Consider the following 21,514-nt stretch of genomic DNA (forward strand, 5'->3'; position numbering starts at 1 on the left):
TGTGTTTGTAATTTAAGTAATATCTACTATTAGTATGTTTTTTGTATCTCTTGTCCCACAACCAGCGTATTTTACGGAACTTCACAGCCGCTCGGAACGCTCTCTTCAGGAGGCTCTATCTCCCCTTGGCCCCCTATACTCTCAGAATACAAGACTCTATGGGGATTTGTACTCTGACTTGAGGCAGTACTACCGGGGATCTGCTCTCAACTTGGATGAGACGTTAACCGAATTTTGGTCACACCTTCTGGAGCGCACCTTCAAAAGCTCCACCCCCAGAAATGTGAGTAAGGACTCGAGTTACATAAGCCATGAAAGACATTCAAAAGTCCCTTAAAATGCTAGTTTACTAATAAAAGAGTAATGTACTGATAATGATAATGATAATAATGATATATGGTAATGATAATTTGGCTTATATATAATATATATTTATATATATATATATATATATATATATATATATATATATATATATATATATATATATATATATATATATATATATATATATATATACATATATATATGTATATATATATATATATATATATATATATATATATATATATATATATATATATATATATATATATATATATTTATTTATTTATTTGTTTATTTAAATTTTTTTTCTGACCACAGCCTTACTTTAGTGGCAACATACAGTACATGTTTGAGCAAATGAGAAATGATTCAAGCAAATATAAATATATATTTAGAAAATGCCATTTTTGAAACAAATCATTTGTTTCTACGGTAAATATAATTTAAAGTAAAATGTATTATATTTGTTGAACAAAATGCAAATATAGAGTATTGTACGCGCCACTATACAGTATGATTGCTTTCGCAGGTCACCCTGTCAGAAGACTACCTTGAGTGTGTTGCTAAGCAACATGAGACTCTGCGGCCATTTGGAGATGTCCCACGGGACATGAAAGCAAAGCTTATACAGGCTTTTGTCACAGCCAGGTCATTTGTCCAGGGGCTGATCATCAGTGGGGAGGTCGTCAGAAAGGTCTCACAGGTGAGTGTGTGCGTGCATGTAGCGACACATTGACGCAAAGAGTTGGCTTTATTGTACAAATAGGAAGTGTCAAGACTTCTTTGTTAATTATCGCGATTTACAGTAAAGTATGTTGTTACCCCTTAAAAAACAAATATAGGGCCTGATCTTCTGAAGGTTTGCATGTATTAGAACACGTGCAAATTTTGATAGTGCACGCAAAGATGATCTACTAAGACATTTTCCATCCATCCATCTTCTTCCGCTTATCCGAGGTCGGGTCGCGGGGGCAGCAGCCTAAGCAGGGAAGCCCAGACTTCCCTCTCCCCAGCAACTTCGTTCAGCTCCTCCCAGATCCCGAGGCGTTTCCAGGCCAGCCGGAAGAGATAGTCTTCCCAGCGTGTCCTGGGTCTTCCCTGTGGACTCCTACCGGTCGGACGTGCCCGAAACACCTCCCTAGGGAGGCGTTCGGATGGCATCCTGTCCAGATGCCCGAACCACCTCATCTGGCTCCTCTCGATGTGGAGGAGCAGCGGCTTTAGTTTGAGCTCCTCCCGGATGACAGAGCTTCTCACCCTATCTCTAAGAGAGAGCCCCGCCACCCGGCGGAGGAAGCTCATTTCGGCCGCTTGTACCCGTGATCTTGTCCTTTCGGTCATAACTCAAAGCTCATGACCATAGGTGAGGATGGGAACCTAGATCGACCGGTAAATTAAGAGCTTTGCCTTCCGGCTCAGCTCCTTCTTCACCACAACGGATCGATACAGCGTCCGCATTACTGAAGACGCCGCACCGATCTCACGATCCACTCTTCCCTCACTCGTGAACAAGACTCCAAGGTACCTGAACTCCTCCACTTGGGGCAAGATCTCCTCCCCAACCCGGAGATGGCACTTCAACCTTTTACATTATATTACCTTTTTTTTTTTTCAAGTAAAAAAAACCAAAAAAATTACTTTTAAGGTGTAGCGGTCGGGCGAAAACCCTGGACTCGGACTTGGAGGTGCTGATTCCCATCCCAGTCGCTTCACACTCGGCTGCGAACCGATCCAGTGAGAGCTGAAGATCTTGGCCAGATGAAGCCATCAAGACCACATCATCTGCAAAAAGCAGAGACCTAATCCTGCAGCCACCAAACCAGATACCGTCAACGCCCTGACTGCGCCTAGAAATTCTGTCCATAAAAGTTATGAACAGAACAGCTCTGACCACTGATCATACAGGGAGCGTACCGCCACAATCAGACAGTCTGTTACCCCATACTCTCTGAGCACTCCCCACAAGACTTCCCGGTCGAATGCCTTCTCCATGTCCACAAAGCACATGTAGACTGGTTGGGCAAACTCCCATGCACCCTCAAGAACCCTGCCGAGAGTATAGAGCTGGTCCACAGTTCCACGACCAGGACGAAAACCACACTGTTCCTCCTGAATCCGAGGTTCGACTATCGGGCGTACCCTCCTCTCCAGTACACCTGAATAGACCTTACCGGGAAGGCTGAGGAGTGTGATCCCACGATAGTTGGAACACACACGCGGTTCCCCTTCTTAAAGAGAGGAACCACCACCCTGGTCTGCCAATTCAGAGGTACCGCCCCCGATGTCCACGCGATGTTGCAGAGTCTTGTCAACCAAGACAGCCCCACAGCATCCAGAGCCTTAAGGAACTCCGGGCGGATCTCTCATCCACCCCCGGGGCCTTGCCACCGAGGAGCTTTTTAACTACCTCGGCAACCTCAACCCCAGAAATAGGAGAGCCCAACACAGATTCCCCAGGCACTGCTTCCTCATAGGAAGACGTGTTGGTGGGATGGAGGAAGTCTTCGAAGTATTCCCTCCACCGATCCACAACAACTGCAGTAGAGGTCAGCAGAACACCATCCTCACCATACACAGTGTTGACAGTGCACTGCTTCCCCCCCTGAGGCGGCGGATGGTGGTCCAGAATCGCTTCGAAGCCGTCTGGAAGTCGTTTTCCATGGCTTCCCCGAACTCCTCCCATGTCCGAGTTTTTGCCTCCGCGACCGCTGAAGCCACACACCGCTTGGCCTGTCGGTACCTGTCTGCTGCCTCCGGAGTCCTATGAGCCAAAAGAACCCGATAGGACTCTTTGTTCAGCTTGACAGCATCCCTCACCGTTGGTGTCCACCAGCGGCTTCTAGGATTACCGCCACGACAGGCACCAACCACCTTGCGGCCACAGCTCCAATCGGCCGCCTCGACAATAGAGGTACGAAACATCGTCCACTCGGATTCAATGTCCAGCACCTCCCTCGTGACATGTTCAAAGTTCTTCCGGAGGCGGGAATTGAAACTCTCTCTGACAGGAGACTCTGCTAGGCATTCCCAGCAGAACCTCACAATGCGTTTGGGCCTGCCAGGTCTGTCCGGCATCCTCCCCCACCATCGCAGCCAACTCACCACCAGGTGATGATCGGTAGAAAGCTCCGCCCCTCTCTTCACCAGAGTGTCCAAAACATGAGGCCGCAAAGCCGATGACACAACTACAAAGTCGATCATGGAACTGCGGCCTAGGGTGTCCTGGTGCCAAGTGCACATATGGACACCCTTATGTTTGAACATTGTGTTCGTTATGGACAATCTGACAAGCACAAACGTCCAATAACAAAACACCACTCTGGTTCAGATCCGGGCGGCCATTCTTCTCAATCACGCCTCTCCAGGTTTCACTGTCGTTGCCAATAGGAGCGTTGAAGTCCCCCAGTAGAACGAGGGAATCGCCCGGGGCAGGACTCTCAAGTACTCCCTCAAGTGAATCCAAAAAGGGTGGGTACTCTGAGCTGCCGTTTTTTGTACATCGCTTTCCTCGCAACCCGAAAAGGAGACACCTATGGGAAGTGAAGGTTGGTCATCAACACTCGAGAGCCACTTATTACAGCATCTTGTGCCACGTAAACAACACATCACAACGTCTGCGTTTTGTTCAAGAGAGAACACACAGAAGCTAATACAAATAATAACGGAATAAATGGACAAATTAAAAATGAAAAAACAGACTATCTTTGAATCTCAGTAAAAGTAAAATAATGCAATTTGGTAGCAGCAGAAGAGAAAGTCAAACATAAATACAATTAGACAGACATTAAATTACAAATAGAATCAACATTTTGGGTGTGATAATAGATTATAAAATTAACTGGAAATCTCATATAAAAAACACACAACATAAAGTGGCAACAAACACTTCAATAATATAAAAAGCAAATATGTCTGGTTACCATATCTGAGTTATTGAGGAGAAATATGTGGAGAAGTCAGAGTTTCTTTGTAATTGTTGGTCCAAAGCTAATGAAGACTGCAAAATTATACATTGACGAAATACAAGCATGTTTTAATGTGGGTTTATGAGATGGTGGATGTTTATAACAATTTATATACATATTATTTTGTTTAATTTGTCAGGAAATGTCCTTGGTAGCAAAGATGTTACTTTTGTTTAGTTGACCTACTCTCTATTCAAGGCGCTGTGGGTAAATGTTGCCCTGTACTGGTGAACCTGTGCTTATGTTGACATACTATATCATGTATCATGTTATTAAGTGATATTGATCTCCCCCTTAGATGCTAACTGTGCCCTCATTCTCCCACAGGTTTCTCTGAGTCCAGAATGTGTGAAGGCCTTGATGAAGCTGGTTTACTGTCCTCATTGCCGCGGCCTTGCCTCTGTCAAACCATGTGCCAACTACTGCTCCAACGTCATGAAGGGCTGCCTGGCTAACCAAGCTGATCTGCATTCTGAATGGCAAAATCTTATTGGTAAACAACCGAAAAAATGGAAGATCAAGTAAACCCATTTGTTAAATGTACATGGTATCTGCTTAGATACCATGATCCGGGTGGCGTCCAGTTTCAGCACAGAGCCCAGCCTCGATGTGGTTCTCTCTGCCGTTCCTGCTCAAATCTTTGAGGCTGTCCACATACTACAGGAAAACTTTGACACATACACAGCCAAAGTAAGAATACTTTCTCAGTATATGAAACTATATCAGCCAATTTCTTGCAGAAATGCCAACATGTATCACTCACTGGGACTTTGATGACTACTAAGTCTTTATTTTGGCGCGGCCGACATGGATTAGAGATTGGATTTGACTTGAAATTTTGGCCATATTTTTGTGTCACAGAATGTTACACAGAATAATTTGGAGGATGATGTCACTTGATGAATACATTGCATTAGGACCAAGTATCACATGCAGTTAGTTACAGTTTTATGCAGAGTACCTGTACCTTGTCTTTCAAGGAGTTTCCAATCTGATTGGTCAATTACAATAATTATAAATAATAACAGTGTGGTTGTGTGTGTGTGTGTGTGTATATATATATATATATATATATATATATATATATATATATATATATATATATATATATATATATATATATATATATATATATATATATATATATATATATATGTTATTTAACTTAGATTCAAGTCCTTGTATGCCATTCATCAAATTCATTGTTTTGCTGTCTTCATTTTTGTCTCCAGTAAGTTAAAGTTAAGTTAAAGTACCATGTGCCTGATTTGACCATAGCAGAATATAACATTTCATAAGCCTCCATATATAAGCCCTTAAAATTTTAGTAATCGTGCATAAAATGTATGTATTTTCCTGTTTAACCTCTTAAAACAAACCGAAAGACTAAACATTGCTTGATTTCAAATGCAAAATTAGAAAACAGTTTTACTGTCTAAATACTTTCAATCTTACGGTTGGTTCTAATGTAAAATATCATTAAGAGGTACAAATAAAACAAAACAATACAAAAACAACTATATTGTGATTGTATGTTAGAAGAGAATCTTAAAAATAAAAGCACAATAAAAAAAACCAATGAATGACTAGATGGTGACATCTAGTGGCTAATCTTATACAATGCATGAAAACTGTATATTTTCGCTGAAACACCAAGATCACATATAGTTCTAAGTTCTAATCAATTTATGTCATTTGAAATGTGTAGGTGTACCAAACATGTGGAACTCCAGGCGAACTCGGCACAGGGAGTCCTCCGCTTCACAAGCCAAAGAAAAAGAAGAGCGGCTCTCTGACCGCCTCAGAATACAAACCCTCTCCCACTGCAGGTCTCAGACTGGAGATGCAGGTGTGTGAATATAATGAATTTGTTACTGAACAAAGACAGCAACATTTTTTACCATGTGGTTAACATGTGGTTAGCTGGGCGCCTTTTGGGTGGTTATGAGTAGCTGAGATAGGCTCCAGCACCCCCCGCGACCCCGAAAGGAATAAGCGTCAGAAAATGGATGGATGGATGGAGTTTGAATCTGGGCAGCACGGTGGAACAAGGGTTAGTGCATGTGCCTCACAATACGAAGGTCCTGAGTTCCACCACGGGCTCGGGATCTTTCTGTGTGGAGTTTGCATGTTCTCCCCGTAACTGCGTGGGTTCCCTCCGGATACTCCGGCTTCCACCCACCTCCAAAAACATGCACCTGGGGATGGGTTGATTGGCAACACTAAATCGGCCCTAGTGTGTGAATGTGAGTGTGAATGTTGTCTGTCTATCTGTGTTGGCCCTGTGATGAGGTGGCGACTTGTCCAGGGTGTACGCCGCCTTCTGCCCGAAATCAGCTGAGATAGGCTCCAGCACCCCCCGCGACCCCGAAATGGACAAGCGGTAGAAAATGGATGGATGGAGTTTGAATCTGACTTCAGATTCAGATTCAGAAGTAATTTATTAATTCCTGAGGGGAAATTAGATTTTTCAGCACAATCCCATTCAAGATCAGACAAACATTACAGGGAGACAGAAAAAGGATCGCTGACGGGTCAGCCAACTTCCGGCGCAGCTTACAAAAAAAAGTGACAAACAGGTAAACGTTGGGGACGGGGGGAGGAAAGTAAAAAAATATAAAAGGCTGGACTCCAGGGAGAGGGTCCAGACTCAGGCCAAGGAAAAAAAACTCATAGCCATAGCACACATAATCAAGTTACATATAATCAACAAAACTTGCAACAGAGGGAAGGGAGTGGGAGCTACGGAGGCCGGCTACTGCTGTATAAGCGCTAGTCAGCCATCCATCACCCCCAAGGGATTCAAGCGTCGAGAGCGTTGGATGGGGGCTGGGGTGTGTGTGTGTGTGTGTGGCGTATATTTTTCGTGGATGCATGTGTGTGTGTGTGTAAGCCTGCAGCGTGTCTTTGTTCCGCGGCCTTGGTGTGATTGCAGCCGCCAGTCAGTCCAAAGTCAACAACAACAGGTGTGTGTCCATGAGAGACAAGAAGGGAGTTTGTTGTGTCTTTGCCGCTGTCCTTCGGGAGAGTCTCGAAGCCAGGGAAACAATCCAAGTTAGAATGTTTTGTATGCGAGTGAAAATAAAATTAGCTTTTCACTCTAGATTGTCTATTACTGGTCCTCAAATTCATCCTACAGGGCAGACAGTCCAATTTTGTCCAAATCACAAAGTGGCCACATTTCTGTGGAAACTTTGTCCAAACCACAAAGTGCCCGCATCCTCCAATCATTTGTGGCAGCTTTGGGGTACTTTGAAGACTGCCAGCAACTTCCAATTTGTCGACAAACCACAGCAACACTTACTCCAATCAACAGATGTTCTGTTGTCATAATTCCAACGAACAGAACATAACAAAAACATGATCCGGACCACGGATCATGACACAAACATTCAATGTACACTTGAAAAACATGTAAATATATCAATGTTTTGGATTAAATTGAATGCATTTTAATAGATACAGCTTGATTTACATTAACTCTATCAGGGCAATCTTGTTGTGGCTACAGGAGCGTGGCCATCGGATAATTTGCATAATTGGCTACGATGCATGTATTTTTAAATCTACAATATTAAAACATATTTAAAGAGACAGCTGATAGTTATTAGTATCCACATATCTTGGTCTTGTTACATTATGTGGTTTTGCTCTATTTTGTAATTATTGTTATTAAGGTTGTGTGATGTAGACAATATACGATATAAATGATTTTAAATATGGCTGATGATAGAGCTTCAAATACTATTGTCCTATCGTGATAATTCCGGTTGATGACACAATCTCGCTGTGTCCTGCAATTTGACAACAACAAGCTGCAACGAACGCATCCTCAACACAGTCTAAGCTAGCAACTAACATCCCTCCACAGTGCCATCTCGCCACCATGGATGAAATTAAACTCTCTTTCTTAAAGTAACATTGTCACTGGAGGACGAGGACACTAGACACACAGTAGGAGGAAACAATAAACCATGGTAACCGCTAAGCTAGAGCTCTTGAACGTAAACGGGTGGGCGACCCGTTACAAATAACGACAGTAATTATTCCAGGTATACTATCAGTATACGGTTGATGCTGCAGGGATTACATCGATATTTTTTATTATTGCATTTTTGTCGTTTTTGTTATTATTTACATACTCAAGAAATATATTGCTGGGCATACAGGAGCAGGACTGTAAGGTCCAAATCCAATGGATTTAAATCTGAGCAAATATTAGCATTTATTTGTTTTTCTTTTTACAGTAGTTATTTTGCACTGTTGACTTTATTTTACTCCAAATATTGTATGAAAAAGTGAAATATTAAACAATTGTAATATTTAATTGATATTGTTCCACGCCATCTTGTGTTTTTTGTCTGGTCATAACAAAAATATTCTTGAGTATTTGAAGTACTAGTGTAAGCATTGTTATGACCAAAAGCCTCTGTAAGTACTCGGTATCGTATCCCACATTTGTTATTCCCAAAACTGATAAAAAGCAGCCAAACATACTTATTACATTTTTACAGGAGTGTAGATGGAACCGTGTTACAACAGATATTAACAGTAAATTAACAAGTCGATTAATAATAGATTTGAGATAATAATACAACTGGAAATTACACAATATGTTAACTGCATGCGCCAGCGACCAAATTAGAAGCTTTTATTGCCCGTTTTGAAATGGTTCTATTATAATTTATATGTCAAATAATATATTGTGACTTATTTTGTTATAGCAGGAGGCATGGAGCCATTAAACCATACAGGATAAAGGCTGGCTCTTATGTTGCTAGCTTCGTGCTAACATATACTAGACCAGTGATTTTCAACCACTGTGCCGCCGCACAGTAGTGTGCCGTGAGATATTGTCTGGTGTGCCGTGGAAAACTATGCAATTTCACCTAATTGGTCAAAAAAATATTAAATCAATAATCATAATAATGTGCCGTTGTCTAGTGCCTGTGCTGTGTAGAGCTTTGCAGGGTAATCTTGTAATACTCCATATCAGCATACTTGCCAACCTTGAGACCTCCGAATTCGGGAGATGGGGGAGGGGGGGTGTATATTTTAGCGTCCCGGAAGAGTTAGTGCTGCAAGGGGTTCTGGGTATTTGTTCTGTTGTGTTTGTTGTGTTACGGTGCGGATGTTCTCCCGAAATGTGTTTGTCATTCTTGTTTGGTGTGGGTTCACAGCATGGCACATATTTGTAACAGTGTTAAAGTTGTTTATACGTCTACCCTCAGTGTGACCTGTATGGCTGTTGATCAAGTATGCGTTGCATTCACTTCTGTGTTTTAAAAGCCGCATATGTTATGTGACTCAGCCGGCACGCTGTTTGTATGGAGGAAAAGCGGACGTGACGACAGGTTGTATAGGACGCTAAAGGCAGTGCCTTTAAAGGCCTACTGAAACCCACTACTACCGACCACGCAGTCTGATAGTTTATATATCAATGATGAAATCTTAACATTGCAACACATGCCAATACGGCCGGGTTAACTTATAAAGTGACATTTAAAACTTCCCGGGAAATATCCGGCTGAAACGTCGCGGTATGATGACGTATGCGCGTGACGAAGTCAGAGTAACGGAAGTTATGGTACCCGTAGAATCCTATACAAAAAGCTCTGTTTTCATTTCATAATTCCACAGTATTCTGGACATCTTTTGGAATTTGTTTAATGAACAATGAAGGCTGCAAAGAAGACAGTTGTAGGTGGGATCGGTGTATTAGCAGCCGACTACAGCAACACAACCAGGAGGACTTTGTTGGAGCGCTAGCCGCGCTAGCCGCGCTAGCCGCCGACCTCACCTTGACTTCCTACGTCTCTGGGCCGCCAAACGCATCGGGTGAAGTCCTTCGTCCTTCTGCCGATCGCTGGAATGCAGGTGAGCACGGGTGTTGATGAGTAGATGAGGGCTGGCTGGCGTAGGTGGAGAGCTAATGTTTTTAGCATAGCTCTGTGAGGTCCCGTTGCTAAGTTGCTAAGTTGGCTTCAATGGCGTCGTTAGCACAGCATTGTTAACCTTCGCCAGCCTGGAAAGCATTAACCGTGTATTTACATGTCGACGGTTTAATAGTATTGTTGATTTTCTATCTATCCTTCCAGTCAGGGGTTTATTTTTTTGTTTCTATATGCAGTTAAAGCACGATGCTATCACGTTAGCTCGTAGCTAAAGCATTTCGCCGATGTATTGTCGTGGAGATAAAAGGCACTGAATGTCCATTTCGCGTTTTCGACTCTCATTTTCAAGAGGATATAGTATCCGAGGTGGTTTAAAATACAAATCCGTGATCCACAATAAAAAAAGGAGAGTGTGGAATCCAATGAGCCAGCTTGTACCTAAGTTACGGTCAGAGCGAAAAAAGATACGTCCATCACTGTCTCTCAAGTCCTTCACTGTAACGTTCCTCATCTACGAATCTTTCATCTTCGCTCAAATTAATGGTGTAATCATCACTTTCTCGGTCCGAATCTCTCTCGCTCCATTGTAAACAATGGGGAATTGTGAGGAATACTAGCTCCTGTGACGTCACGCTACTTCCGGTACAGGCAAGGCTTTTTTTTATCAGCGAGCAAAATTTGCGAACTTTATCGTCGATTTTCTCTACTAAATCCTTTCAGCAAAAATATGGCAATATCGCGAAATGATCAAGTATGACACATAGAATGGATCTGCTATTACCGTTTAAATTTTAAAAAATCATTTCAGTAGGCCTTTAAGGCACGCCCCCAATATTGTTGTCCGGGTGGAAATTGGGAGAAATTCGGGAGAATGGTTGCCCCAGGAGGTTTTCGGGAGGGGCACTGAAATTCGGGAGTCTCCCGGGAAAAACGGGAGTGTTGGCAAGTATGCATATCAGTAGGTGGCAGCAGGTAGTTCATTGCTTTGTAGAAGTCGGAACGCGTCGAGGATGGTTTGTCGTGATCCCAATATGCAGATAAAAAGGTATGTAACGCTTCAACCAAAAAATTAACAAAAGGCAGGAAAAGGCACTGAAGCATAGGGATGGCTATGTAAAACAAAAGTAAAACTGAACTGGCTACAAAGTCAACAAAAACAGACTGCTGGACGACAGCAAAGACTTACACCATGTGGAGCAAAGACGGCGTCCACAAAGCACATCCGTACATGACATGACAATCAACAATGTCCCCACAAAGAAGGATAGCGTACGCACAACTTAAATAGTCTTGATTGCGAAAACAAAGCAGGTCCGGGCAATAGCACTCAAAGGAAGGCGTGAAGCTGCTACAGGAGAACAACAACAAAACAGGAAGAGTCACCAAAATAACAGCGCAAGACAGGAACTAAAAGCACTAAACACAGGAAACAACAACAAACTCAAAATAAGGCACGACAACCTGGTGGAGTTTCATTTTTAACCTTTTCTGCTGGTGGTGTGCCTTCGTATTTTTTATGAAAAAAATGTGCCTCGGCTCAAAAAAGGTTGAAAAACACTGTACTAGACAATACTATTGACAGGCTAACGGAAATTAGCATCAAAGTCTGTGGAAACGCTAACCTTGTACTACTAAGCCAGTCTGCTACTCAGTACTATGTGCTGGCTAACTACAGAAGCCTAAACATTTTTTTTAAAACAAATAACGTAAAAAATGTTATGTCGATCATGACTGCCAGGAGATGGTAGCACATATACCTTCCTGAATCAATTCCCCCCCTCCATTTTTTTTGTGTGTGGGGTGAGGGGGGGCGGGGGGTGATGAATATATGTATTGTATTCTTTACATGTATGGTTATATCGCTCATACTATAAATATATGCATTTCATTATGGTGTCATTCTCAGGTGTCAGATCTCTCCAGTAAATTAAGGGAGATGAGGCAGTATTGGCTGCAACTTCCTGCAGCACTTTGCAGTAAATTGGCAGCAGGGGGCGCCAATCAAGACAAATGCTGGAATGGAATGACCAAGGCCAGGTGAGAAAGGCGCATGTTCTTAGAATACTGTTTGTTCAACTTTAATTTGGCATATCCTTTTCCAGCATAAAATCATTTTCTGCTAAAATACTTTTGCATGTATTACAGCCCACCTTATGTACACAAACACAAACACACACTCACACATTCTTGTGTTTCTTACCGTCTTGAGACCTCCGAAAAATGCCTACCTCTTCAGGACCACCCTTTCTAGATATATAAATATTTGTATTTACAACATTAATAATATATACATACTATGCAAACATAAAAAAGCTTCTTGTGAAAAATTAGTTGGAATTTCACAATTCAGCAATTTTCTTCAAAGAAAGGCAAAATGCGACCCAGAACGCTATGACAACAGACGCTCGCAGGCCCACCACTTCAAACCTTGCATAATTAATGAGCAAGACGTGACATCAGGTGAATATCACCCATAGTGGAAAACATATGGTGCAAAGAACAGCAAACCATGTTAACAAACTATATCATCAACTCTACTATATATGACAATGCTCTGTGACTTTTGGTAAGCTATGAAGCCGTACCGCTTGATGGATTGTACTGTGCTTCAACATACGAGTATTATTATGGTGTGTGTATAAGGTAAGACATATTATCTGGTGTTTTGTTTCGTAATATTATGCAAAAGCAATTTTCTTACCTTCTGGTACCTGTTGATCTGTATTTGGGATCTGCGTAAGTCCTGTAAAATTGTGCGCGTTCGCCTTTGTAGTCCGTGGCGATTCGTAGTCGATAAGCTTCTTCTTTTTCTCTATCTTCTTGTTATGGGACATTCATCCTGTTGCCATTTCTAATATAAAGTAGTGTAAAGTTCTTCATTATATCTGTCATGAAAGCGCTAAAACATACAGGTGTGGTGAGTTTACATTAATCACCCAAGGAACTTTAGTTATTAGAAAGTTCCGGTCGGACGTTTTTCACGGGACACATTTTCGGCCTTGTTGTTGTTTCCGGATGAGGAGATGCTGCTTCAAAATTGATTTAAGTAAAGTCTGTCATTAAAACCGTTAGCTCCATCTTTTGACACTTCTTCCACTCCCGTTCTTGCACGCTACACCGCTACAACAAAGATAACGGGGAGAAGACGCTGCCGAAGGTGAGCCACGTAAATAAGACCGCCCACAAAACGGCGCATCCTACAGCGACTGTTAGAAAGCGGCTTGAAGATGATCTGTAAAACATAATCTATGCAACATTTTGACCAAAGAACCACCATTACATGTTATGTAGACCACAAGGAAGTGTTTTCAATTTAGAAAAAAAATATTAATACGACTCCTTTAATGTGCCCTAAAATCTGGTGCGCCTTATATATGACAAAAGCTCCTAAATAGACCATTCATTGGCAGTGCGCCTTATAATCCGGTGCGCCCTATGGTCCGGAAAATACGATACATTGAAATCTGCTGTCAATATGAATACTTCTGCACACACATCTACACCACCCAATTTATGTGATCATTATTTACAAAGCAGAAACTGAGCATGTTAGAGATTTCAATACAAGGAATTCCAAAACCGTAAAAAACAGAACAAATTAAAATAATGGAAGTTGAAGTCTGGAAATGAAATCAACAGCTGAAATAGTAAAACAAGTGACTTCACACAAATAACATGACACATTTTTGGAGTAGACGCAGCACTAATATCTGGTCTAATTGCATCCTCGCAAAACAAATAGTAAACAAAACAAAAGTAAGCTGGTGTGTTGGGAATGGTGTGACAGTCAAAATTGAAGAAACTATCAGAAATTGTGTCTGGTCTGTTTGTCATTTCCCACACTCTTTTAATTCCCAGTCCTCTGTGCTCCTTAATAAAGGTACCTTCCTGAAGTGATGGGTGATGGCTTAGCCAGCCAGATCAACAATCCAGAGGTGGAACTTGACATCACCAAGCCCGATATGACAATCCGTCAACAGATCATGCAACTCAAAATTATGAGCAACAGACTAAAAAATGCTTTGGAAGGCAACGATGTGGATTTCCAGGATGCAAGTGAGTCATTTGTTTTTCTTGTCCAAAGAAGCTAATCTATCTATAGCTTTCACTGCGGAGGGATTGTGCCACATTTACATTTTGTGTAGTCCAACATAAAGCTGCTTTGCTTGTTTACACAGAACTTTTCCACACTTGCAAATTGATACCAAAGAATGTGTTAATTCCTTCACTGATCTGCCGTTCTTACCTGCTTATATGACGCTCCATCATTAGAGGTCCTAATTAAACAGACATACAATAATGTATCAAAGTATTATGAAGAGGGCTAATTCATTGGTTCAATGGTCTGAACTTTAGGAAAACACAATTATCTTGAACCTTTCCGATCAGTGTTTTATGCTGCCAATTACGATTACGATCATTCATGAGTGAAAATGGCCGATACCAATACCGATAACATGGATTATTTGTTCATTTTTAATTTTTTTTATAATGAGTCCTATTGACAGTTTAACAAAATCAATGCATTTAAACAAGTTCCTTATTCTATTTTATTACATATTGTTTGAGCAAAACAAAGTCAATAGTCCTTAATTACTAAACTCAATAAAAAAGACTCCTCAATGGTCTTTAAAGTAATGTACTATACCTGGATTTGTACCCAAACCATACATTCACCCATTCAGACACTGATTTCAGAAGCTGCCATGCAAGGCGCTAACACGGCTAATCAGGAACAAGGATGAAGTGTCTTGCCCAAGAACCCAACAGCCATGACTCGGATGGCAGAAGCTGGAATCGAACCTAGAACCCTTAAGTTGCTGGCACGAACGCTCGACCATGTGCGCTAGAGATGCGCGGATAGGCAATTATTTCATCCGCAACCGCATCACAAAAGTCGTCATCCACCCGCCATCCACCCAAACTAACATTTTATCAAAACCACAACCACCCGCCACCCACCCGTTGTTATATATCTAATATAGACGATGCAAGGCATTCCTGTTAAAAAAAGGAGACTGATCCAATGCAGCAGAGACATTCAATGCGTGCCAAAAAATACATAGTTAAATGTTGTTACCCACATACGAAAACGAGCAGCACTCTTTGAAACAGGCAATTATTCATCAGGCACTGCTGCAGCTGTCATGCCAAATTTCTTCCCCCTACAAAAACCTCCCCCCCATTTACTTCCGTGGTCATTGACAGCGATCGATAGCACTTCGGCTTTGACTGCCCGTCGCTGGAAGGATACTTCGTCTTTGACAGCTGCTGGAATTTGAAGAAATCGATTTTTTTTTTTTTGTACAGCCCCCATTTACTTCCGTGATCATGTTTCCTCTTACGTCATTAACAGCGATCGATAGCACTTCGGCTTTGACTGCCCAGGCGCGAAACAGGGCAGTCGCATGCCGGTTAAGGACCCCCGGCAACTTTGTGATTTTATTGGACGCAGCCCCGGAAGTAAATAGGGGGGGGGGAAAGTTTTTGTAGGGGGAAAACATTTGGCGTGACAGGGGGAAGAAATTTGGCGTGACAGCTGCAGCAGTGCCTGATGAATAATTGCCTGTTTCAAAGAGTGCTGCTCGTTTTTCGTATGGGGGTAACAACATTTAACTATGTATTTTTTTTTCTGAATTGGTTCAACCGCCACACGCCCGAATCTATTTAAAATCTATTTTTTTCGTCATGCATCCACCCGACCCGCGGATTATCCGCGGAGTCCGCGGTTGTGTCCGCAAACCGCGCATCTCTAATGTGCGCCAATCCGACCCTGCTACCTGTTTAAATCCTTTAGTTATTGCCTTTGAGGAAGTAAACATATTGACTTGATCACTCTAGTATTGATCATATACTGATATTTATAGGTATCAACACCAACAAAAGTTGTATTATTATCTCTCTAGACTCTTATTAATCTACATATTCATTTCCTTTTAATATCTGCTTATTTTCTGCTGTAACAGGGTTCCATCTACACTTTCTAAACTTTACTAAGCACTTATTTCTTGGTTAGAGAAATACGTGTTTAACTGTGAGCATGCCTGTTCTGGGTATATAACATGTTAAGCCATGTTACATGATCAAGGTACTAAGAAATGCAGTTTTATTTTCCGTAATGGAGGTGATTAATATTAATTTAGGGGAGCGTCTTCACACTGTCTATGGAGATACATAATTAGCTGCTAGCCACTTGTCAGCTGGGGGTCTAAAAATAAATACAGTGTTAGCCAGAGAGGATCAGCGTTTGTGATCTGCATTAAAAAGCATTAATGGGCAAGGGCGATCACATACGAAAATTTGACGATACGATTGGTTGGCACATTCCTAATTATATAGAGGAACTTGGACGACCGTAAATACATTTGCAGATTCTTGCATTGACATTTTAACCTTGCTGGCACACTGGGATCCAAACTTGTGATTTACATAACTGAGGCGTTCTCATAGGCACCCCATCAAGTCCTCTCCTTTTTGGCAGTTACACATTTTTTTCTGTAACGTGATTGATGTTACTAAAGTGTTGCTGCAGCTTGTTTACTTCCGATGTAGTCAGTAGTCATTTGTTCAACTTTGTTACTCATACTATTAGTGTTCCTCAAGGTTCTATTTTAGGTCCTCTCTTGTTCCCCAGTTAAGATATTCAACCGGTGGCCCGCGAGTTCAGTTCAAAAAACTTGTAAGAGACTCGAATTTTTGCAGCAGATTCCTAAAAACACTACAGCGCTGTCATATAGAGGATCTTTGACTAGCTTTTCTGCAGAAGTTCTAAAAACAGCAAAGTGCTCCTGATACTCTGACAAAATAAATAGACCAAAATCAAATGTCTACTGTAGTTCTTCGGAATATCCAAAATAAGACTGACTGTGAAGGGAAAAGTTCTTAGCTTTCTGGAAATGTGGCCCATAAAACAACTTAGTTGAATAACTCTGGTGTACAAAAAAGATCTGTATGAATATAATGTACTGTATAACTATTCCGCTTAGGTGATGACATCAGCGGCTCAGGAAGTGGTATGTGCCTCAGTGGCCAGTGTCCTCGGAGCAGACCAGGTCTGTACGCCTACCCCCCAGACAACAACCAAGTCATCGGTGCAGCAGGGTGCCAAAGCCTCCTGTGTAACCGCCTACCGCTGCTCCCGCTGGCTGTCCTGCTCCTTTGTCGATGACGCGCTATCTACCGCACCGTCTGCCTGACCCTGAAGTCCAGAGAATGACTGGACCGTGGGATGGGTGAATTGTGTTCAGTGGAATGAAGATGGAATCCCCGAAAAAGCAAAAACTGGCCCCTGATTTTTCCCTGTTTGACTATAGTTTGATGGCCTCCTTTTTGTTGAGCTGCTTTCAAGGAATTTCCCGGAAGCGACTCACGAGGAGAACAAGACTAAACGGAGACAGGGAAGAGAGACAGCTGAGGATGAAGAATGGAATGTGGGTGATGACTTATTGACTTCTTACAAGGTCCACTGTGCTCCTGTCATTAGTGACTGAGCTCAATGCTGAGTTGGCCCTTTACTGTACGTGATGCGTCCATCAAGGCTTTTTCATTTCAATGTATTTTTTTTAATCTGGTGTGTACCTGAACAAAATTGTGTAAGATGTAAATGTGTGTGTGTCTTACCGCCACTGTATAGTGTGTTTGCATACATTGACTATATCAGACTGGCAACATAATGAGCCATGGATGTACATATAGTTTTCTTCATATTACCTCCCCACATAACCTGTGACGTAACTGTCGAGATTCCGTGGCTGAACAACAGGTATAGGATTTGTTTGTATTGCTGCAGAAAAATAATCACTCTCTGTAAATGTATGCCATGTGTGGACGGCGATATTTACAGTTCATCCAAGGATTTCGGCTTTTAACACACTTATAAACAAAGCACAGGCTACTGTCTTTGAATCCATGAGTTTTATCTTATTATGATGGCATGCCAAACTTTAGATAATTACTCTTCTGATTGACCCACTGAGAGCGTATCACGACACGCTCAACATAAACTCAAAGGGATTAATTTGTGTAAGACCGCTTAGAAGCAACACATGAGGGAAAACCAAAGCATTTTTTACTTTTTCAACAACTCTTGACAAAATATGATACCCTATTGTGAATATTTGTCACAGAAAATACACCTAATCAGAGCCTCCCAGTTTCATAAATCAGTTCAAATGATCATTTGGAGATACACAATATTGCCAAAAGTATTTGGCCACCTGCCTTGACTCACATTTGAACTTGAAGTGCCATCCCATTCCTAACCCATAGGGTTTAATATGATGTCGGTCCACCTTTTTGCAGCTATTACTGCTTCAACTCTTCTGGGAAGGCTGTCCACAAGGTTGCGGAGTGTGTTTATAGGAATTTTCGACCATTCTTCCAAAAGCGCATTGGTGAGGTGACACACTGATGTTGGTCGAGAAGGCCTGGCTCTCAGTCTCCGTCCTAATTCATCCCATAGGTGTTCTATCGGGTTTAGGTCAGGACTCTGTGCAGGCCAGTCAAGTTCATCCACACCAGACTTTTTCATCCATGTCTTTATGGACCTTGCTTTGTGCAGAGTCGTGTTGGAAGAGGAAGGGGCCAGCTCCAAGCTTTTCCCACAAGGTTGGGAGCATGGAGTAGTCCAAAATGTTTTGGTATCCTGGAGCATTCAAAGTTAAAGTTGGAACTAAAGGGCCAAGCCCAACTCCTGAAAAACAACCCCACACCATAATTCCTCCCCCACCAAATTTCACACTCGGCACATTGCAGCCCGAAATGTACCGTTCTCCTGGCAACCTCCAAACCCAGACTCGTCCATCAGATTGCCATATGGAAAAGCGTGATTCATCACTTCAGAGAACAAATACTTTTGGCAATATAATGTATTTTTGCCATGACGCAGCAAGCAACAATTGACAAAGTGTAAGTTCTACTGTACAGGATCAAGTAAAAACAAACCAATAAGAGCATACAAACTCCACTTAAAGAAGCCTCAGCCTAGATTTGAACCCAGGACCTGCTGGGTGTTATGCAGACTTGCTAACCATGTGCCTCTATAGTCGCTCTATGGTTTTAAATACGACAATACAGTGGTATCTCAATTTAAGTGTTTTGAGTAAGAAGTATGCTTAAGTTGCAATCAAAACGTTTGAGTTACAAGCATCCCCTGCATTAATTAGTGCACAGTGCTGAGAAGAAGTGGAAGATATTTATTGAATTAAATAAAGAAATCATTAAAAACATGACCAAGCTTGAAGCCAATTTGCTGGTCTCCACCATGCTGAAGCAGGAATGAGTCCAACACCAGCCATGAATGAATTAATCTAAATGGCATATATTTATCCATAAGATATGAAAAAACTGCTGATGGCGTTTTTGACGGAGAATAAGTTGGAAGGAGATACCGTAGAAGTCCACTCTTTAAGGTAAATGCAGCATATTACATTACTTTAGAAAACTACTGTAGTTGTTTGTAGTACATTTAACTGTATTGTTCTTAAACAATATTTCTTATCTAAAAGTTTGTTACAAGGTAAACAAAAAAGTGTGCTGTTTTGGGACGGCCAATCACCAATCAAATTGATTTAAAATCCTTTTAAATGGGAGATGCTGATTTGAGATATACTGTAAGTGTTTTCAGTTAAGCGCTCTGTCACAGAACCAATTAAACTCATAAGTTGAGGTACTACTGTACACAGAAAATAGAACTGTAAAAAAAAAAATAGCTGGACTTCTTCATTCTGCAGAATGTTGACTTTTTAAAGGCACATAATACAGTATCACCTGTACTTGGCTTGCCTTTATTTGGATCTGTAACAGGCAATACTGCAGATTCCCCCATCCATCATACACATAAAGTTAAAGTGACTTGTGTATGCAATTGTTATTTTATTGTGTGTCTGTGTTCCAAATGACAAATCCCACACATTAAACTTCGATTGTATAATGTTGACTACGTTTTGAATATTTCTGTCTGCAGCAACGTGTGATTTTGTATGGATGTCCTTAGTCCAGGCACTGGCTTAAACATTTGACCAGGAAACTAACAATCAAGGACTCAGAGCGTACTCAGCTGGACTGCCTCTAGGTAATGTTACAATTGTCCATGAAACAAAGCAAGAAGAAGGTGCTTTAAAGTACAGTAAGGCTTTTCAGAATGTGCTTGCTAGATACTAATTTAGATTGGATTTGCCTTAGACATGCTACTGGTTAGCATTAGCGATTTTACATGGCGATTTCAACACCTCCAAATGTGGTAATCAAATCTACAACTAAGATGCACATTACAATCAAACAGCTGGTGTGTTATAAACACAATACTTACAGTAAAAACACCAGTGGCACAACTTAATGGCAAAGACTACTTCCTGGCTAAGGTAACACACCCCAGTCTACTGCCATCTAACGTCTTTGCATTGCAACTGCATGCAAATGTTATTATATAATACAGTGCAGTGCAGTACTTGCAAATCAGACACAGACGCGTAAGAAAAGAAGATAACTGGATAGCACAGCTCAGTGTTAAGTTAAATAACGAAATAGGATTTTGTTATGAAGCAACTAACATCTAGTAACACATTTGAACACACATACAAGTAGCAAAAATTGGTATTGAATATTTGTGTCGATGCCCAGGTACCGTATCGATTAAAATGTGAAAGGTGCCCATCCCTTATTGCCAAGTGGTCAGTTAACGCAGAGACACGGATGATTTCATTGATTTCATTATTTGTTGTGCACATAGTAAATTGTCACATTTTCAATTTTTGCTTTATAAATACATGTACATATTTAATGGAAATATTGAAATTATTTTCATGATATGAATACATATTACAATTATTTGTATTTATACAATAATTAAAACAACGATTTCCCTGTTTAACTCAGGAGTGTCAAGCGAACAGGTTTTATCCGGCCCGCGGGATGAGTTTGCTAAGTATAAAAATTAACCTGAAATTTTTGAATGAAAGAAACAGCTGTTCTAAATGTAGCAATAGCAAGTCTTTGTATCTTTGTAGATGACGCAACATATGTACAAAATAAACCACATGATGTTAGTACATCATCGAGGAAAAGGATCAAACTACATAAATAACATACTGGATTTTGATAATATTTTTTTTATATTGATAGATTGAAAATTAACACCAATGAGTTGACTGAGGAACATTGTCACATAATTTATTCAGAAAATATAAATAACGACAAATAACATATATATATATACTATTAACCGCAACAGGTAATTGTAAAAAACCTCCAACAACATTAAGATTTGAGTATGATTTTTCTCCATGTGGCCCCCAATCTAAAATGGGTTTGACACCCCTGGTTTAACTG

General features: G+C 41.2%; 1 protein-coding gene across 1 annotated transcript in view; it reads left to right on the top strand.

The window, feature by feature from the left end:
• Positions 1–20,705, top strand: part of LOC133635235 (glypican-1-like) — a 101,629-nt gene extending 80,924 nt beyond the window's left edge. The window contains exons 5-12 of the mRNA XM_062028179.1: positions 66–283; positions 857–1,030; positions 4,620–4,785; positions 4,852–4,982; positions 6,001–6,141; positions 12,093–12,223; positions 14,067–14,242; positions 17,173–20,705. Of these exons, the coding sequence (XP_061884163.1) occupies positions 66–283; positions 857–1,030; positions 4,620–4,785; positions 4,852–4,982; positions 6,001–6,141; positions 12,093–12,223; positions 14,067–14,242; positions 17,173–17,354 (1,319 nt within the window). The 3' untranslated portion in view covers positions 17,355–20,705. The remainder of the gene's footprint in view (positions 1–65; positions 284–856; positions 1,031–4,619; positions 4,786–4,851; positions 4,983–6,000; positions 6,142–12,092; positions 12,224–14,066; positions 14,243–17,172) is intronic.
• Positions 20,706–21,514: the final 809 nt, after the last annotated feature.

This window comes from Entelurus aequoreus, linkage group LG19, assembly GCF_033978785.1.
Source record: "Entelurus aequoreus isolate RoL-2023_Sb linkage group LG19, RoL_Eaeq_v1.1, whole genome shotgun sequence".
Classification (NCBI taxonomy): Eukaryota; Metazoa; Chordata; class Actinopteri; order Syngnathiformes; family Syngnathidae; genus Entelurus; species Entelurus aequoreus.